Source organism: Carassius carassius, chromosome 38, assembly GCF_963082965.1.
Source record: "Carassius carassius chromosome 38, fCarCar2.1, whole genome shotgun sequence".
NCBI classification, from domain to species: domain Eukaryota; kingdom Metazoa; phylum Chordata; class Actinopteri; order Cypriniformes; family Cyprinidae; genus Carassius; species Carassius carassius.
Window position 1 is genome coordinate 4,750,160 of NC_081792.1, and position 22,415 is coordinate 4,772,574.

General features: G+C 37.4%; 1 protein-coding gene across 1 annotated transcript; it reads left to right on the plus strand.

Moving 5' to 3' along the window:
- The first annotated feature begins 3,059 nt into the window (after positions 1-3,059).
- dtx3lb.3 (deltex E3 ubiquitin ligase 3L b, tandem duplicate 3) lies at positions 3,060-13,562 on the plus strand. The gene is made up of 8 exons (XM_059528946.1): positions 3,060-3,156; positions 3,664-3,712; positions 9,600-9,698; positions 10,176-10,404; positions 10,711-10,880; positions 11,157-12,065; positions 12,686-12,903; positions 13,058-13,562. The coding sequence occupies exons 2-8, from the start codon at positions 3,695-3,697 to the stop codon at positions 13,125-13,127; spliced, it is 1,713 nt and encodes a 570-aa protein (XP_059384929.1). The 5' UTR covers positions 3,060-3,156; positions 3,664-3,694; the 3' UTR covers positions 13,128-13,562.
- The last annotated feature ends 8,853 nt before the right edge of the window (positions 13,563-22,415 follow it).

Here is a 22,415-nt window from a genome sequence, read left to right on the forward strand (position 1 = left end):
AATTGTTAATTTCTGTGTTAACTGAAGTTAAAGAGTTCGAGATGAACTATTAACTGATGTAAGCAAGTGTTGTTGTAATCAGATGTCCCATATCGTGTCAAAAATGAAGAAGAATGATGCTTGTTTTGTTGTATTTTAGCTGAAGGTACAGACAGCTCTCACAGCTACAATCTGGCTAAAATGGCAAAAAAAGCAAGCAGTTTTGAAAAGATTCAGCTGGGAGAACATCTAGTGATTAATTAAGTTAATTGATATCAGGTCTGTAACATGACTAGCTATAAAAGCTTTGTCTTAGAGAAGCAGAGTCTCTCAGAAGTAAAGATGGGCAGAGGCTCTCCAATCTGTGAAAGACTGCGTAAAAAAATTGTGGAAAACTTTAAAAACAATGTTCCTCAAGGTCAAATTGCAAAGGCTTTGCAAATCTAATCATCTACAGTGCATAACATCATCAAAAGATTCAGAGAAACTGGAGAAATCTCTGTGCGTAATGGGCAGCTTGCATGTTTTGGAAGGCTCTGTGAATGCTGAAAGGTATATAAAGGTTTTAGAGCAACATATGCTTCCCTCCAAACAACGTCTATTTCAGGGAAGGCCTTGTTTATTTCAGCAGGACAATGCAAAACCACATACTGCAGCTATAACAACAGCATGGCTTCGTCGTAGAAGAGTCCGGGTGCTAACCTGGCCTGCCTGCAGTCCAGATCTTTCACCTATAGAGAACATTTGGCGCATCATTAAACGAAAAATACGTCAAAGACGACCACGAACTCTTCAGCAGCTGGAAATCTATATAAGGCAAGAATGGGACCAAATTCCAACAGCAAAACTCCAGCAACTCATAGCCTCAATGCCCAGACGTCTTCAAACTGTTTTGAAAAGAAAAGGAGATGCTACACCATGGTAAACATGCCCCGTCCCAACTATTTTGAGACCTGTAGCAGAAATCAAAATTGAAATGAGCTCATTTTGTGCATAAAATTGTAAACTTTCTCAGTTTAAACATTTGCTATGTTATCTATGTTCTATTGTGAATAAAATATTGGCTCATGTGATTTGAAAGTCTTTTAGTTTTCATTTTATTAAAATTTAAAAAACGTCCCAACTTTTCTGGAATTCGGGTTGTATTCTCTTTTATACTTTTTTTGTATTTATGTCTTAATTGGTAACACTTTATTAAAAAGTTTCATTAGTTAACATGGACTAACAATGAACTGCACGTGAACAGCCTTTATTATTTTTTGTTAATGTTAACATTTACTAATACTTCATTAAAATCTTGTTAACATTAGTAAATGCACTGTAAACCAACACTGAACAGCTGTATTTTTACCTAACGTTAACAAAGATTAACAAACACAGCAACAAATGTATTGCTCATGGTTATTTAATACATGAACTAATGTTAACTAGTTATTGTAGACTGTTACCAATATATTCAACATTAATTTCCTTATGCTGTATTGTAATGTCAAGGTTTTTAAATAAGGTTTTTATTGTCATCTTAAGGTCTCACAGGACAATATTGTGAAGCATTCATTTTACTTTGCCTAGTAAAATAGGCAAATCTGATTTTATGCTGATAAGACAAAGGTACTTATCATAGAGAGGCAATTAAGATTATGCGACTAAGATTACTCAGTAAACTCTATTCAAATACCATCACTTAATTTCCCACATCCTCTGTCTGCACCTCTTGTACTATAGGGTTTTAGTACTTTAAATATCAGGACACAATCTTATATGTCCTAACAGAGAGGTCTACTGATGACCGGACTGAACACAATTCATTTTTTAACTTTTCACTTGATGTATTGCAATTATATTTATATACTTTAAAAGCAAAGTACACTCTGAATGGATCTCACAACTCCTGAAGAGACGTATATTTCTCTGTACTGAATATTGTGCTTCACAGTTTAGACTGTCAGTTCATGATCATATGTAACAGGAACATTAATCATGATCAAGTCATTTTATATATTTTATTCCCAAATGATTCGGAAACTTTCAAATTAATAAAACGTGTACAAATTGAACTATGTCTGAATCTTTTAATTCTTACAAGAACATTTAATAATGCATGCATAGCAAGGCTTTATTCCTAAAGCGTGTACATATAGTCCGCAGGAGACAAATTAATACAGTAACAATGCATCACTTTCAACCACTTGTTGAAACAACTGTCAAAATGGATTGCTTGCAACATGACTTTTTATAAAGAATTACAGTAGAAATGGTAAGATCACAGTACTGGTTGTCTGCATCTTCATATATCATCTGTCTTGGAAATCTGAAACAATAAAACTACATAATATATGCAGATCAAAACATGTCTCCTATATGCACGTCATTACATACATAATCATCAGTTGAATGTGTGGTGGACAGGACATGAAAATCCATCAGTACTAAAAATAAATGTTTATATTCACATTTCGACTAAACAGCAGTTAATAAACTATTGCTTCAACTGATCTCTAACTTCTAAACAGAAATGAACGATTAACTGCACTTACCTCTGCTCAGCCATGGACTGGTCGAAAGCTGATGACGTAACATGCAGGTAGGCCCGCCCTCACGTGATACTGATTGGTCGATTGATAAGCTTAAATCTGATTGGCTAAAGAGTACTACTGCTCTGTGTTACGAGTGTTATGCTGCCACGATTTGCACATTCAAATGCAAGGATACACTCATACATTTTAAACATTCAAAGGTTTTTGTGCACAGTTGTATATCTACGAATTGTGTTTTGCATTTGTGAAATGTATTTTACGAGTATATAATTTTATTTTGCGCATGTGAATTGCTTTTTGTGAATATATTTTTTTTTTTCACGCACGTGGATATTTTTTGTGTGTACGTGAATTAGGTTTCATGCATGTAAAATTGTCTACGCATGTGTGAATCATGTTTTTTGCGTAAATTGCATTTGAGACTAATCTGCTTCCATATTTGGGGGTCTTTGAGACATCCGTGAGCACACTGACGTCCCTGTACAAATATATTACACACAGATTCACAGGGTCCTCTTTTTAATCAAAACCTGGATAGTTTTTTTCAGACGTGTTGTTTGCTGCCTCATGAGTTTCGTTTTCGTTTGTTTTTCTAAAAACAGTTGAACTGAAGGTTGACATCTTCAGCTCACAGTTCTCGGTAAGTACAAGATTAAGAGACAGTTTTGTACTTCTTTGTGTGTCGGTGATATTGTCGACAGTATTATGAACTATATTCTCGAAATGCGCTGTGAGTAATAATGATATTGTCCTCGACTTTTACCGTCAACAGTCGAAGTCTGCAGTCTAAAGAATAGCAATAAAATACAAAATAAATACATGCATAATGTGTGAAGACAGAAATCAAGACGCATCAGATTTAAATGAAATGCTCAAAAGTTTTTTTTTTCGTTCTTCTTCACAGAAATGTATACACTTCACATAATGAAAATGAAACTAAATCTATTTCACTGTTATTTCTATATTCAAAGCGAACTCACAACAAATGTGGGGTGCAATTCAACACCGACATTATCTTATTAGCAGTAGCAGGAAGTTATTCTAAGGACAATGTGGGGGTTTTGTGTGTGTGTGTGTGTGTGTCTGTGTGTGTGAAGTAAACAAGACTCGTCCCTATTATTTGCTTAAAGCTAAAGTTTTCTTTCAGTTGCCATTTTGAGGAACGGACCGTCAAAGCAATGGACATTGACGAATGTGTGAGTATAGAATTAATATCTCTCTGTCTCTCTCTCTCTCTCTCTCACACACACACACACACACACACATTGGATTTAAAGATTGAAGACCACACTGGAAAACATGATGACAGAATTAATAAGAAACACTGCGTCCTCATATGATTGATTGAAGGCCAGATCTTCTCACTCTTTTATAAAATGTCAATGCTCTGTTTTTATGACTAGGCAAATCCTGCACTGTAAAGACGCCCTTTGACTCGATGAGCGCTCAAGATAAATATAATAAACTTGGTCATTTTCCTGAAGTAACATGCTACCATACTCACAAGACATCAAGTCAAGTCAAGTCACCTTTATTTATATAGCGCTTTAAACAAAAAAGTGCGTCAAAGCAACTGAACAACATTCATTAGGAAAACAGTGTGTCAATAATGCAAAATGATAGTTAAAGGCAGTTCATCATTGAATTCAGTGATGTCATCTCTGTTCAGTTTAAATAGTGTCTGTGCATTTATTTGCAATCAAGTCAACGATATCGCTGTAGATGAAGTGACCCCAACTAAGCAAGCCAGAGGCGACAGCAGCAAGGAACCGAAACTCCATCGGTGACAGAATGGAGAAAAAAACCTTGGGAGAAACCAGGCTCAGTTGGGGGACCAGTTCTCCTCTGACCAGACGAAACCAGTAGTTCAATTCCAGGCTGCAGCAAAGTCAGATTGTGCAGAAGAATCATCTGTTTCCTGTGGTCTTGTCCTGGTGGTCCTCTGAGACAAGGTCTTTACAGGGGATCTGTATCTGGGGCTCTAGTTGTCCTGGTCTCCGCTGTCTTTCAGGGATGTAGAGGTCCTTTCTAGGTGCTGATCCAGCATCTGGTCTGGACACGTACTGGATCCGGGTGACTGCAGTGACCCTCTGATCTGGACACAGACTGGATCTGGTGGCTACGGTGACCTCGGAATAAGAGAGAAACAGACTAATATTAGCTTTAATTAATACAGCCTACAAATCCTATAACGGATTTGGATATTAGAAGCATATTAGTGTGTTATGTGTAAGCCAGGTTAAAGAGATGGGTCTTTAATCTAGATGTAAACTGCAAGAGTGTGTCTGCCTCCCGAACAATGTTAGGTAGGTTATTCCAGAGTTTAGGCACTAAATAAGAAAAGGATTTGTCGCCCGCAGTTGATTTTGATATTCTAGGTATTATCAAGTTGAGTTTTGAGAACGTAGCGGACGTAGAGGATTATAATGTAACAAGAGCTCATTCAAATACTGAGGTGCTAAACCATTCAGGGCTTTATAAGTAATAAGCAATATTTTAAAATCTATACGATGTTTGATAAGGTGCCAGTGCAGTGTTGACAGGACCGGGCTAATATGGTCATACTTCCTGGTTCTAGTAAGAACTCTTGCTGCTGCATTTTGGACTAGCTGTAGTTTGTTTATTAAGTGTGCAGAACAACCACCCAATAAAGCATTACAATAGCATTACAATGGCTTTCTTAGGAAAGATTGCGATCAAATAGCACACCTAGGTTGTTAACTGATGACGAAGAATTGACAGAGCAGCCATCAAGTCTTAGACAGTGTTCTAGGTTATTACATGCAGAGTTATTAGGTCCTATAATTAACACCTTTCACCTGAAATTAAAATTACTCGTCATCCAGTTTTTTATATCGACCATGCATTCCGTTTCAATTTGGTGTGTTTCACCGGGCTGCGAAGAAATATAGAGCTGAGTATCATCAGCGTAACAGTGAAAGCTAACACCATGTTTCCTGATGATATCTCCCGAGGGTAACATATAAAGCGTGAAAAGTAACAGCCCTAGTACTGAGCCTTGATGTACTCCACACTGCGCTTGTTATCGATATGATACCTCTTCATTTACTGATACGAATTGATGGAGATCATAAAAATACGATTTAAACCATGCTAATGCACTTCCATTAATGCCAACAAAGTTTTTTAGTCTATGCAAAAGAATGTTGTGGTCAATAGTGTCGAACACAGCACTAAGATCAAATAGCACTAATAGAGAGATACAACCACGATCAGATGATAAGAGCAGATCATTTGTAACTCTTAGGAGAGCAGTCTCAGTACTATGACACGGTCTAAATCCTGACTGGAAATCCTCACATATACCATTTTTCTCTAAGAAGGAATATAATTGTGAGGATACCACCTTTTCTAGTATCTTGGACAGAAAAGGGAGATTTGAGATCGGTCAGTAATTAACTAGTTCTTTGGGGTCAGGTTGTGGTTTTTTGATAAGAGGTTTAATAACAGCCAGTTTGAAGGTTTTGGGGACATATCCTAATGACAATGAGGAATTAATAATAGTCAGAAGAGGATCTATGACTTCTCAAAGCACCATTTTAGAAGCTTAGATGCTCCTAAAACCCCGGTGGTTTGAAGAATGTGGTTGTTAGGGTGACAGCAATGAAAAAGTTACTCTGGAACATCAAGACTGTGAAACAGATACACACAAAGATAAAGCTATATCAAACTTTTAATGATCTATGAAACTAATGAGAACTAAGAGAAAAGACTAAAAAGATTTCTTACCCTACTAAGGTTGTCTAGTGGACAACGTTAGTAATACAGCCTTCATCTGTCAGCTGAAATGCCTATTATTTTTTATTGCTGCTAGGCCCCAGAGCATTACAAATTCATGAAACTAAGCATTCTTAAGAATGACTTGTTCTTCATATGTGAAAAGTTTTGAGGAGCTGGGACAATGCACTTTAAAGATATAAGACAAATTACTTTTTTTTCTTTCGTTTATTTTAATTAATTGCCATGGCAAAACCTTTCAAGATATCCAAAAACTGTTCATAGTTAAGCATCTTAAGTTTGGCATCTCGTTGACAAAGTTTCGTATGAATAGAATGCTTCTCCTATGAGAAGTATGCAATAATGCACATCCTGAATTAAAAAAAACAAATATCCACATTCAAACCAAAATAGCTGGCTTCCTGTTGGTCGGAGCTAATGACTAAATTAGAAAGTTTTCCAGCTTGATGAGAAAAATATATGTACCGAGTTTGGTGACTGTAGCTAAAACTAACCCCCTTACTTTTGTCAAAAGGTGGCGCTATAGAGCGTCTGCTCCACACCCATATATGAGCTTTTACCAGTTTCTAATCATCAATAATGCTGATGTGTGTCAGGATAAGAGTTGTCTGGGCTGCTGAGCTTAAGATAAATATAATAAACTTGGTCATTTTCCTGAAGTAACATGCTACCATACTCACAAGACATCAAGTCAAGTCAAGTCACCTTTATTTATATAGCGCTTTAAACAAAAAAGTGCGTCAAAGCAACTGAACAACATTCATTAGGAAAACAGTGTGTCAATAATGCAAAATGATAGTTAAAGGCAGTTCATCATTGAATTCAGTTATGTCATCTCTGTTCAGTTAAATAGTGTCTGTGCATTTATTTGCAATCAAGTCAACGATATCGCTGTAGATGAAGTGTCCCCAACTAAGCAAGCCAGAGGTGACAGCGGCAAGGAACCGAAACTCCATCGGTGACAGAATGGAGAAAAAAACCTTGGGAGAAACCAGGCTCAGTTGGGGGACCAGTTCTCCTCTGACCAGACGAAACCAGTAGTTCAATTCCAGGCTGCAGCAAAGTCAGATTGTGCAGAAGAATCATCTGTTTCCTGTGGTCTTGTCCTGGTGGTCCTCTAAGACAAGGTCTTTACAGGGGATCTGTATCTGGGGCTCTAGTTGTCCTGGTCTCCGCTGTCTTTCAGGGATGTAGAGGTCCTTTCTAGGTGCTGATCCACCATCTGGTCTGGATACGTACTGGATCTGGTGGCTACGGTGACCTCGGAATAAGAGAGAAACAGACTAATATTAGCTTTAATTAATACAGCCTACAAATCCTATAACGGATTTGGATATTAGAAGCACATTAGTGTGTTATGTGTAAGCCAGGTTAAAGAGATGGGTCTTTAATCTAGATGTAAACTGCAAGAGTGTGTCTGCCTCCCGGGCTGCTGAGCTCTATATGTGTTTGAATTGTGGTGACTGTAGGTGAAACAGTGTGTGCTTCAGAGCCCCTCAAAAATGCTCCAATTGAGCCATTAATTCGATTACCAACAGATAATTTGGATGCAGGTAAACATATTCACCATTTGTTAGTAAATTAGTAAGTTTTTGTTTTTTAGCTCCCATTAAATAGTAACATATTGAGAATAGTGGTTGGTTTGTGGCAATCAATTAAAAAAATATATATTGCTATTGCTGTATTACAATTAAAACAGGATACATTGTCATTTTAGCTTATTCTTTCAGTTTTTTGGATTGATTTCTATACTTGATGTGCAAAACAAGCAACAATGTTTAGGTATGCATTTTACATAATTTTGCCCCCTTTAGAACAAATGGGTAAATGTGGGAACTAGAGGTCTTCACTGGTCCAAATATTCATGCCCGAACCCGAAAGAGACCCGTAATGTACTACACCGAACCGACCCGGACCCGTCTAATATTTCAAAAGCTGGACCCGGACCCGTGTAGATCCGAGAAATGCCTACCTGGACCCGACCCGGACCCGTATATTATTTGAAATCTGGACCCGAACCCGACGGGAAGACACAGACCCGACTTGACCCAACTGTCACATATTCCACCATAAATTGCTATTACAAGTCAATAAACCTGTTGCGAAAAATACAACTTTTTGTCTTACCTAATTTAAAGAGCCGTAGTCTCTCTTCCTTGTCCCTGACTGCCTGTGATGCATTACAATCCTCCGACAAGAAAGTTATTCATGTTATTCCTCTCGTTACTCCAAGTCCAAGCTGAATCCACTCATTATTTCAGCTTCAAAAGTACACTTGATGTCACGGTGACGGATGACAACTGCTACTGTGCACATGTACATTCTTACATAATAACTTCGACTGTTTGCCCTTTTGAACTATAATAACGATCGCTCGTGCAATGCCATGGCCGCTGACGTTATTTATTTGCTATCATCTGATCTCTTGTGCTCTCTGCTCTGCATCGAGTCTGAATCTGCCCACTAAAACTTTAAGATTAAACGTTTCATTTATAATATTATAAAAATGGGAGAAAATGTAAAACGCGGTTTGGCGGTCGAGGTGTCCCTCACTGGTTGCCATAGAAACATGAAATGCGCTCGAGACTGCACATGCGTGCTAGCTGTATCAACCTAAAATGCTTTAACGCAATTTGAGCGTCATAGAAAACATTAATGTGACAGCTCAGATTGTGTTGCTGATTTGAAATATATTAAATATGAGTGTCATGTCTGCAAGCATTAATACCATGCGTGCACTTGTATTAACTCTGAGTCTGCGCGCTCTGCTTCTAAAAGCAGAGAGAGAGAGAGAGAGATCACTTTTTTTTGGCTCACTCTTTTCTTTTCCTAATTTTACAAGTTGCAAGTTACAAAAAACACAAGCAGTCTTTGATCACGGCCGGTTGTTCTCCGAGTCCGATGACTCCGATCGCACGGGTATTACACACAATGTTAAACAGACCCGGGACCCGAGGTAATAGATTCGGACCCGACCCGGACCCGGCTTATCATTTAAAATATAGACCCAAACCCGTACGGGTCCCGGGTCGGGTCCTGGGTCGACGGGTCTCGGGTGCACTGTGAAGACCTCTAGTGGGAACTAAGATTTGTTTTTTTCTCGCTCTAAACCTCATCCACAGTATATAGCTGACTGTATTTATTATTTGTGTCATAAGTTAAACAATAGAAAATTGCAATAGACTGCAGTCTGTTGTATTTACAGTACATCCTACAGTACGAACAAAGTTTGAAGGACATCTTATCCAGATATACTTAGTTGAAATATATAGTGTTATAATTTTTTTAAAAGACAGTGTCTAATTTTTTTTTTTTTAATGTTAGGACTTGTATACAGCAGGCACTGAGGGTCAAGATGCTGGACCATCTCTGGATGACATGATGCATCTAAACTTGTATCGGCCACACTTGCTGTCAGAGGAGGTACTGATTAAAGACTAGAGCAATAGATTAAATAGAGCACCGTTATCTTTCCTGAATAGCAGTGATACCATATTCATGAATTAATAAATGGCAAATAGTTCAAATGAAAATGGATTGTTTCATTACAATACTTACATTTGTGATATTTATCAAACACCTATTTTACTGGTAAATTGAAACATAATTTTTTTCATATTTTTGCTCCCAGACTTTATATCTGTTGTTTGGTGTTTATCTGATATAAGCATACCATTCACACAAGTTTGGAGTTCAGACTCACAAGATTATTCCCTCCCTCAGTATTTTAAAAACCGCGGATTTACTTCTGTGTCTGATTTTCTTTATTACTACAGTCTGCAACCATTTGTGACTTTGGAAATACAAATGACTAGTAATAAATAAAATGCTCTAATAATACGAGCAATTTCAACCATGGAAATTCAGAGCGTGCATTCATAACTGTTTTTCCTCTAACAGGACATTTACACAGCTGGTGATGAAATGCCACAACCCTCAGCACCACTGGATATTGCTAAATTTAAAATCAAAGTGGACTGGACAGAACCATTTCCAGAGAGATGGAGAGCAAGATTACAGAAAGCTCTTCAGAGCTGGGTGTCCAGACTGGAAGGAAGACCATCAGTCCACAGCATTAAACTCATGGATGATCAATCCTGTGCAGAGGTGCAGATTACACCATCAACAGGTGAGATAATATCATATATACAATACATTTTTCAATTTAAATCTCATGGATGCTAGTATCTGAAATAGCTAAAATACATACAGTATTTGTACATATTAATACAGAAGAGCAAATACCAGTGTTGGGGTAATAAACAGAAGAGAAGATTTATTTTAGAAATAATGAGTAAAGTAGTAAAGTGGAGTGTCACTCTTATCCAGTATGTTTTCTTTTACTTTTGAGTAATATATGTGAAGATGTGTTCATCTGTCATGCAAAGAAACAACGGCTGTGTACTAAATGCACTCTTTTTTTTCTTTCCTGTAGCTCTAAAGGTTTTAAAATGTCACAGGACTGCACCTCTACACTTTAAAAATATTAAGGATGGTAAAGTTAAAGGAGATAAGGAAGTGGCTGCACAGATTTATCTGGATGAAGCACATTCTGTGACTGACCTAAAGACCCTGCTGGAGGAGAACAAAGCTCCATCATCAAAGGTATCATGCTTGCTTTATCTAGAATTAAGGCACAATCATCTCATCACTTTATTCATCTGTTTTTAAGCTTTCAAATGCTGAGAGTATATGCATAACTTATAACCATAAAGAAAACTGATGGACCTACTACAATACACACCAGTAACTGTTCAACTATTTCAGTTCAGACTCTCAGTACAGTAGTACTCATCTATGGCCAGCAGCAATAATTTTGTATTAATTCAGTTATCTTCAGGGGAAAAAACTCTTAAATGTAATCCCATCATATGTTTTTAGGTGAACAAAACCAAACCTGTGACTTCAGCTGTATCAGAAGACACAGACAATAGTGAGGATGTTGTTGCAACTAACAGAGCTTCAGATGATGCTGAGATCACACAAACATTTAAAAGGACCCCCGATACCTCAGCTGGACTCACTCTCCCCCCCCATCAGTTCTGGTACATTCTTCATGCTTACAGAAAGGAGGTAGAGAAAATCGAGGAACAACATGGAGTCAGTATGCAGGCAGAAGTGTCAGTCTCATTCAGATCCACCCAGAGATCAAGCAGTGATTCAGTCTCCAAAGCCTCCGAGGACTTTCAGAAACTTGTCAGTGATTGTGTGGTTAATTCTAGTGATGCTGCCATCAATCATAATGACATGAATTTAGATATTGTGAAGCAGGCAATTCGTACCATTCAGTCTGAGGAGGCAAAGTTGATGTTGACCATGTCTGCCAGTAACCGCCTGTTCTATGGACCAAATAAAATTACAGACTTGATTAAAAGAGAGAAGCCTGATTATGGACCAGGAGCAGTGGGTGGAGCAGAATGGGATAAGGAAGTGAATTTTAGAAGACGAAGTGAAGCAGATACTGATTTCAATGAAGATTTAAAAGGAAATTCTATACATGACAGTAAAAGTGTTCATGATGAAGAGGAGACATGTGCTATTTGTATGGACAGCTTCACCAACAAGAAAAAACTGAAATGTGGGCATGAATTCTGTCAGGAATGTATAAGGCTGTCAATGGAGAGTCTGGGATCCATCTGTCCTGTGTGTAAAAAAGTGTTTGGGAAATTGGAGGGGAACCAACCAGATGGAACAATACAAGTAAAAAGGAGCAAATATCCAAGTCTCCCTGGATATCTAGACTGTGGCACTATTGAAATCATCTATGACATACCCAGTGGTATTCAAACGGTAAGAGTATGTAACAATCAAATCAAAGCACTTTGCTCAAGGCCTATAGCAGGGGTGCCTAACCCTGCTCTTGGTGATTAACTGTCCTGTAAAGTCTAATCAAACACACCTGCCTTTGTGTTTAAGTGAGCCTGAAGACCTTAATTAGTTGCTATAGGTGTGATTAATGATGGCTGGAGCTGAACACTGCAGGTAGGTCGATCTCCAGGAACAGGACTGGTCACCCCTGGTCTACAGACTGTGTGCTCCAGGGATGTCAACTCTGAGGGCCATTGTCCTGTAGAGTTTAGCAACTTTAGTTAAACACACCTGAAACAGCTAATCAAGATCTTCAGAATTACTAAAAAGTTCAAGTGTGTTGTAGCAAGTTGGAGCTAAACTCTGCAGGACACGGTCCCTCCAGAAACAGAACTGGACACCCCTGCTGTTGAGGAAGCACACAAACTGTAGAAAAAACAATGAAAGCACAAACAGACAATAAAAAGTATAAATAGTTTCTACAGTTCTCTCAATTCGCTGTTATTATTAAACCAGAAATATCTATGATATCTGTGACATCCTTGTACTGTAGGTCCATTTCTGTTTTAACATAGTTTTAATCTTTAAAAAAACAATTTTAGGCGAAGCATCCAAACCCAGGAAAGCCTTTTCGTGGGGCAACTCGTCATGCGTACCTGCCAGACAATCGTGAAGGAAATGAAGTACTCGCACTGCTGCGCAAGGCTTTTGAACAAAAACTGATCTTTACTGTTGGGAGATCTACAACTTCTGGCATAGATAATATCGTCACCTGGAATGATGTTCATCATAAGACCAATAAAAATGGTGGGCCTGAAAGGTATGTGTTCATATAAAGTTTGCTTTCAGTTTTCTATCATGTTTGGAAAAACCAGAAATCAAGCATAACATTTATTAGGGATTCATGTAAAAAAAAAAGTGTTTTTGAACTCGTATATCTATTATTACTAGTATATCTATTCTTTTGTCCACAGTTATGGCTATCCAGACCCTGACTATCTGAAGAGAGTAAAGGATGAGTTAAAAGCTAAAGGCATCGAATAAGGTTTTGATTCCCAAATGCACATCTAAGCCTAATATTTCCAATAAACCATTTATAGATTATTACAATTTAATATACACATTTTATATACAGTGACTTTAAGAGATATTCAGACCCTTGATTAGTTTACTGAAAATCAAGCTATATATTGAACTTCTGTTCTGTGTGAAACTCTGCAAATCTGACAAGCAAACAGACTAACAAAACCTAAAACACAATTAATAGTCAAGATAATTAAATACGTATTCTAAAAGTATGTGATTTCTGACAAAGTATCATTCTGGATAGCTCTTAAGGAAAACTATACCAATGAAGAAGAAATAGCTCTAGCACTGAGAGAGTATCTGGAATGCATAAGTAAGCAAAAGAGTATGAAGTGTGCACATACCTGTTATGCAGAAGTGGAGAATACATCATCTAGACACTGCTGAAAGATGATTCCCTCCCCAAAACTCTTCAATTTTATATACTGTATATTTACACTGTATATTTAATATACTGTAAGATATTAGTTTAATTTAGGTGATGGGTTTTCGTGGTGTTTAATTGTAATGAAATGTTTTAGCCTGGAGTTTGTATTTTGAGCTTGTACCCTACAAATATGATGTGAGTATATAAAGTACCACACTGAAGGCACTTGATTCTCACATAAATAAAAAGTGTGTTATACTGATTTTAATATGGGGCTACGAAAAAAACTTATATTCATGTTATTTATAAGTTGACTGTAATGTTAAAATTTAAACCATCTCAAAACTCATTCTGTATGATTTATAAGCTTCTGTAACAAATGGGACCTCAATTTATTCAAAGGTACAGCACGCACATCCAAAACAATAAAACTGGGTGCTGGGCAGACAAGTAGTTGCAAAGGTAAACAATGAGTCGCACACCAGAAAATACTGCAATTTTAATGATTGCTCACCACGTGTAACGTTTCGGGCCCAAGCCCTTCATCAGACATGAAAACAAGTGGGGAGACACACCTCCATATATACAGCCATGCATGATCACATGATCACATACATCCATGATTAATCACATGACCAATCAAGTTAAATTGCAATTATATCAGGAAAACAGATAAAAAAAAAAAAAATATATATATATATACCGACATTTGTAATACAAAAATATTTTAAGTGGCTAAGAGAAGGCCTGCAGTGCTTAAAGCATAGCCTAGAAAGTTTTTTAAAAATGTCTCTACCCCTGTAGGCAGTCGTGATAGATGAGCAAGAATGTAGATACATAAGGGGTACCACAAAAGTGTGTTACATATATCAAATATCAAGTCAGCAAAACGATAACACAACATTTACAATATTAACACAATTACAGGAGTTATTTACAGAAATGGCCTCAGGTCAAAGTCTTCATTCAACCCTTTTGGAGCTAAAGTGTCCAGGGTATAGATCCAGAGTGCTTCTCTTTTGAGTAGCAGACAAGTAACATCTCCTCCGCGGGAGGGCTGTTTCACAAGTTCAATGGTGCAATATCTGAGAGAGGAAACGTTATGAGAGGCTTGTGAAAAATGCACCGCTACTGGGCTTTTGATGGCATGGTTACGAATATTTGATCTGTGTTCTGAGATTCTTGTTTTTAGTGGCCTGGTTGTTTTACCAACATAGGCCAAGCCGCATGGGCATTTAAGTAAATAGATAACATTCTTCGTGTTACAGGTGATCACACTTTGATGTCATAGAGTTTTCCTGTGCGTGGGTGATTGAAGGTGGTAGTTTTATGTGTGAAGTTGCATTGAGGGCAGTTACCACATCTGTAATTCCCAAAGGGAATAGACTGCAAAAAATGTGGTGGAGTCAATGGTGGAAGATGCGCTCTCACCAACATGTTTTTGAGATTAGGTGCTCTCTTGTACACAATGCGGGGTGATGTGGTGTAGCATTTAAGTGCTGGATCAGAGTCAATAATGTGCCAATGTTTTTTAATGATGGAATCGAAATCTCTGCCAAGAGGCGAGTATTGGACAAAACAGTTAACTCTAGACTCAGAAGTTCTGAATCTGATTATGCTGAGACAATCAGTTTGCGATATATTTTCAAAGCGATTACGTGCTTGGGTAATCCATTCATGTTTGTATTAACTAAATCAGCTGCCTGGGCTTGGTAATCACTATCAGAACTAAAGATCCGGCGAACGCTTCTGAACTGAGACAAAGGCAGACTCCTCTTGAGTGGAATAGGGTGAAAAGAATGTCCATAAAGAATATAATTTTTGTCAGTGCTTTTTCGGTACAGGTTGGATCCCAGTCTATTCAAGTCTCTGTAAACAAGGATATCTAAAAAGTTCATCCAGTGCTTGTCATATTCCATTGTGAATTTCAAATGGCAACTGTTAGCATTGATAAACTTGTGGAACTGTTTTAACTGAGTCTCAGAACCGTTTTAACTGAGTCTCAGGACACTTTAGCTCCAAAAGGGTTGAATGAAGACTTTGACCTGAGGCCATTTCTGTAAATAACTCCTGTAATTGTGTTAATATTGTAAATGTTGTGTTATCGTTTTGCTGACTTGATATTTGATATATGTAACACACTTTTGTGGTACCCCTTATGTATCTACATTCTTGCTCATCTATCACGACTGCCTACAGGGGTAGAGACATTTTTAAAAAACTTTCTAGGCTATGCTTTAAGCACTGCAGGCCTTCTCTTAGCCACTTAATATATTTTTGTATTACAAATGTCGGTATATATATATATATATATATATATATATATATATATATATATATTTTAATCTGTTTTCCTGATATAATTGCAATTTAACTTGATTGGTCATGTGATTAATCATGGATGTATGTGATCATGTGATCATGCATGGCTGTATATATGGAGGTGTGTCTCCCCACTTGTTTTCATGTCTGATGAAGGGCTTGGGCCCGAAACGCTACACGTGGTGAGCAATCATTAAAATTGCTAAGGAGCATTTTCTGGTGTGCGACTCATTGTTGACCTCAATTTATTCCCCATGAGTTGATGTGTATTCAGGTTTTTAAGTCCCCACCAGTGTAGAAAAACATGTACACACTTTTGTGTTGTCACGATACCAAAATTATTGTTTCGATACCAATACCTAGTCAAGAATTGCAATTTCGATACTTTTTCGATACTTTTCCTGAAAAGGGAAAATACACTCTCAAATATCATTGCTGGGCTTTATTTTAAAACCGGGACAACATTCTAATCATATAACACACTAATAAATGAACATATGAACAGCAGATATATTAAACATTTGAACAAAATATGAAATATCAAAATATAAAAAATAAATTAGAGCAATGACATTCAAGGTAAAGAAAGAATAAATTTAGCATAAAAATATGAACAGCGATTATATTAAACAATGTTTCTGAACTCAGAAGATTAAATGTCAAAAGATAAATAATATCAATTTAAGCAATGGCATTCAAGTAAAAAAAAAAAAAGCAAATAAAATTTAGCAGCAATATCTCAGATATTGTAACTTATTCTGTCAGTTGTGCAACCTTTTCTTTCAGAGGAGAAAACTCAGCCAGTGAGCTTTAATGAGCGTCATCTTTTTCTACAGTCGTGGACCAGCAGCCACAGTATCACTTGTGCTCACACATGCAGCCTAGTGATGCGCGGGTCGGGTTTTTTTCCAACCCGAGGGTCCCGCTTTTATGAAATGATTTGGCCCGCCCCAGCCAACCCCGCAAATAAAGTAAAATTTCTTTACCCACCACGACCCGCACTTCGGGGACATCACGGAAGATACGTTGTTACTTAGACCTTCGTATTGTATCCTTATCAAAGACCCTAATAAAATATGAAAATATATATTCCAAATATTTAATATAGGCTATATGAAATTGCACTAGTGATGGTTCGTCCGTGAACGAATCTTTTAGGTGAACAAATCGTTCACGTTCAGGTAATCCACTGACTCATATTTCTCGTTCACTGAAGTTCATCCCTCCACAGCATGGGGGCAGGGTTTCATATTTTTTTGAAGCACCCCTGGGTGCCACCATTGGCTAGCGGACCCCCACCTGCTGTTAGCATTCCATTGACTCCCATTCATTTTGGCAGAGAATAACTTTACATCTGAGGCATGTAAAGACTCCATTTGTCCATTAATTATTTCTAAAGAAACACGAAAATGTATAAAAGGCTCCATTATCTTGTATCTTACGTTATGGTCCCATAGATGCACACACACAATCTCTAAGGCTTGAGTGAGCTCTGGAAAGGATTCATAGACTGGAGCGGTCTCATGGACTGAAGCAGACACTGCCGCCTCAGACATATGTATAGCCCAGACACACAAAATGGCAACCACCATCACTGGAAGGGCAGGAACGGATGGCAAATCCTCAGAGATCGCTGGAACGCTGAGGGCACCGTGATGCCTTTGCAGACATCAGTCTGGGTTGCCTCTGCACTGCCTTACTAGCTTCAAGTGCATCGTTCATGATGACTGGAAACACTGAGATGGCAGTCATGATGGCTGTAGACTATGTTCTGATGGCCATCTTGTGAACAGGCTCTGGTGTGGTGGCTCTGTTGTAAACTGGCAGTGGTGCAGAAACCACAGGACAGGAAGGGGACTAGCGACCATTATATCAGGACATGCTGGTGACCACAGTGGGCCAAGTTCCATGGTCACGTGATTCACTAAATCAAACATTTCTGAGAATAGGTTGTTCCTCAAAACTCCAGCTCCCAAAAGGGAGATTGGAGCAAATGTGCACTTGTCAACAACTCTGAGAACCCAAAGGGGCATGGCATCCCACTTATCGAAAAACGACAAAAACCATCACCTCTGTAAAACCTTCTTGAGATATCTGATTTTTATATTGATAAAATATAAATAATCTCACACAAGCAAGTGTGTTATTTTTCAGTCTATGACTATATGACTACTCAACAATCAAGAAGTTAATTGAGTGATATTTTTTTTATTATTATTATTTTATTTTATTTTATTTTTTTCAGTTTTGCAAGCGAAACAGTTGCAAACAAAGCCACAGCAGAACTGTTGTGCATCTCAGAGCAACACTGTGGTGTTTGGTTCCTGAATGAATCTGTTTTTGAACGAATCAAGCCAATCATTCAATGATCCTTTCATAAACACACCACTTGCTTCATTTCTAATTAAATTGTCTGTTGTTAAGTCGTTTGAATGATTCAATAAGTAATTTATTAAAACCGGAATTTGTTGCCACCTACAGGTGGTTTTACTGATTTATCTTTGACAGGCCTAGACCACCCAAGATACCAACACAAAAACACATTCAGCAAAATATTGACTTATCATTAAAAACAAATATACCCCGAAATACTGAGATCCCACACTCCTGAAGGGGCATCATTTAGGTCATTTGGCACACAGAGATTTATTTATACATCAGAGTTATTTTTTGTTAAAGGGGTCCAGTTTAACATATTAAGATGATGAACCCATTCACACACATTTTGGCTCTGTTTGAACATGTAATACTTTTTAAAGCAGATTTTCCTCTAGATTTACCCACGCATTAATCCTTTCTTTAGTTTATTGTGGCACCGAATAAACATCACATCTGATATTTAGATAAGTATAAACAATGTACTATTGTGTCATATATGCAAATGTACTCTGAAATACATTAGTTTAATTGGCTGGCATGCATGTTGTTGCATTAAAGCAGGGAAACAGTGCATGTTGACATGGTCAAATTTCAACGGGTTCTGTGTAAAGACATCTGGCCCTCTCTGCCTTCCATATTCTTCTTCATCTTCTCTTTTGCAGCTCATTCGACCTGGCCCCTTTTTTGGTGTATTCATGAGTGGGATTTATTTAAATAAGTGACAGTGTGATTTCATAATATATCTGGAAGATAACTTTGTAACCTTGCAGATCTTTTTTATTCTCAGACAGTAACATTACACCTAACTAAAGCTGAAAAAGTAAAAAAAATGCCAAAAAGCACCCATTTAAATAAAATCGTTTTTCTTTTTTAATTAGACAAGTTTTGTAATCATTGTGTAAAGTTAGCTACAAGAACTCACATCTGCACTTATCTGTTTTTGATTAGAAAATTCCTGAGTGAGCAGAATTCATTCAGCGAGTGCACACTCTGACCTTTACTTACTGAAATGTGTGCCAATAGTGAATTTTAATTTTTTTATTTTCTTTTAATTTTTTTAATTTTTACAAAGTAATAGCTATACTGTGTTGAGCAACATACTTAAGGAAGACAGAGAGAAGAAGTTGAACAAGCTTGGACCCTGATACCATACCATTAGAAAGACCAGCGTACAGCGGTTTGCTGAATTTGAAGTCTGTAAGTTTAAAGTGAACGTCATAGACCTTTTACCAGGAGGGAAATTCTATCTGTAGTTAGTTCTCTATCATTGCATTAAGACATAGGTGATATTACTCTTTCCAAGCTCTGATTTCTGAGAGATGCACAGAGAGACATCAGTAATGTTGCGTTTGATTTGCGCTCTTTTCACTCATAAAGTTTACACACTCGTGACTTTAGAGCTCTCTGTATAATATTGCGCTGATCCCCTGACTCAAATGTTATCTAGCAAACACCAGACTGTGTCAGCTTCATCGAGTATTCAGAAAGAATTTTTCCTTGTCCATTATTCGTTTTTTAAGCCATCCGAGACATTCAAAATAAGGTATTTGGCTTCAGGCACAACCCTAATTATTACATTACATATTTTATTTTTACATGCAACATAGATAAGGTCATAGAAAGCAATAGCTCCACGCAATATTGTAATTCTAAAATTCACGTCGTACTTGCAAACACTTTGTATGCATTATGGTTAATGCATGCTGGAGTAGTCGATTGTTTCGAACAGCGCTCGAGTAGTCTATGCAAGCACTAGTACAGTATGACAAAAATTTCGCTGTATTTATGTGCGCATAACGTATCCGGGTCATTCTACGGAAATGTCCATTTTTCTGTCCCTAGCCTTTACAAAAATATTACACTTTAGGTTTACATTTTTTTATATTTTAAAATGAAACAATATGTTATTTGAACAATTACACTTTCTTGAGCCATCAATGTGGCAATATTTGATTTTTATTAATTAATTAGAATTCCAAGCACCACAGAAGTGCTCGTCCCCACAGTCATGTACAGAGGGAAAATGCTTTATTTTGAGGTCAAAAACAGTGTTTTCTTCCATTTAAAATACAACCATGTGTCCATAACTATCAAATATATGATGTAAATTACATTAAAAAACAAAATGCTAAATAAATATTATAAAAAATATAATGAAAGTAGTGGTCCCCTGGACCAAGTGGTGTTTCACTGGCGTTACCGTTTAACAAAAAAGCTCTTATTTTGAAATAACAATCACACTGATGACATCACTCGACTTCCATCTTCCAATTTCCTGGAGATCTATGAAGAGAAGCCCATGGTAAGTCCACTGTCTCTTTTCAATTATCAGAAATCTTCTCATTTATCTCATGATTTCATATGAAGCTTTTAGTTGAAGTCACTGGTATGACCTCTTTTATTGTTTGGGCATTGTAAAAGAAACAGAATACAAATGGATTAAACTACTTAATTTAGTGAGTATACCATGATTGACAACATGTGGTTTGATACCTTGCAGCAGCCATTTTGTAAAATGCAGTTTTCATGAAAATTGTCACTGGTGTTACTGTCACTGGTGTCACCTTCCTTATGGGTAAATACATGCACACAAAAAATTAAAAATCATTAAGCTGTAATTTATGTGTACTCATAAAATCAAAGGGTAATCTAATAATGTGGTCTAAGTTTAAATGTTAGAAAAAGAAATCAATTTTAAGAGATCTTGCCATACCAAATGTGGACGTTTCTGTAGAATGACCCATCCCTTCTAGCCTTGCCGCGCGCATTTGTTATATCCCATGCTTTGCATGTGTGTGGACTGTGCCAAGGCATCAGTCATTTTAATTTTTGACCACAGCCATAATGTCAGCAAAAGCAGCATTATTAAGTAAATAAAATGAAAATAAAGTACATAAAAATAATTTGACCTTACAGCTCCAAACTCTGTTCTAGAGGGCCAGTGTCCTTTATAATTTAGCTCCCAGGGTCGGACTGGGGGTAAAACCAGTACTCATTACCAGGGCCCCAAAGGAAGAGAGGGCCTTGAAAAGTATGAATCTGAAATATATTTTATTTTACCTGGATATTTTCATGGGTGGGGGGCATGGGGGCCCATCAGGACTGCCTATGGATAGGGCCCGGGATCTTGTGTAATGCCCCTGTTAGCTTCAACCCTAATTATACCCACTTGAACCAGCTAATCAAGCTCTTACTAGACACAATAGAAACTTCCAGATAGGTGTGTTAAGGCCAGTTGGAGCTAAACTCTGCAGGACATTGGCCCTCCAGGATCTAGTTTGGAGGCCCCTGTCCTACAGAGTTGTTACTTTGCACATGCTTTTTGATCATTAGAAAATAATGTAAAATTATTTTCTTAAAATAGGAGATATGCTGTCTCTCGCATCACATACATTATCAGTAGTTAAGTATGTGGTCTTGAAGAGGACCCTTTTTTCTCTCATTTGGACTCGGTCTTGACTTGGACTCGAACCTCTTTGGACTCTGTCTCGACTAGTCCTGGACTTAGACTTGACTTGGACTCAACAAAGCTGGACTTGACTACAGCTCTAATCTCAACAGACAGCAGTTCACTGTTGTTCTACTGAAGCTCATTTGGCACGTTCCTTTGCATGCTCATTTGACTTGTGCATGGTGCTGAAGCCAAGTTGAAGTAGGCATACGCATCTGAAAAGTTCCCCATTTGATGTGGTTGTAATGAGATACAGTGGTTCTGCACCTTAATAAATGCATTACTTGTCAAAAAAAAAAGGGGACAAAAACTGCAGTTTTGAGTGGGGTGGCCAGAGGGGGTCAGTGGACCAAGTTTAGGTCAGTGGTGTCCATGACCAACCCTGGACACCCACTGGCTCTACCCTTGCACCCAAGAGGGTCACCCCATTAGGGAATGAGAAAAATAAGCTGTTGAAATTCTTCATTAGTCATGTGCTTCCCAATATTAGTCCAAGCCAAGATGTTTTAACAAATAGAATAAATTCAACACTATTCCTTGCCATAGTTTTTTTTTATTCATTTTTTTTTCGAAATATAAGCAAGGACCCAACCCTTTAACAAATTATAAATAACCCCAATATAAATAAAGATAATAATAAAAACTAAAACTAAAAAATAAATAGGTTCTGTACAAGTAGCATGTGTTTAATGTATGAGAAAGATGTATAAAACAAATGCATTACACA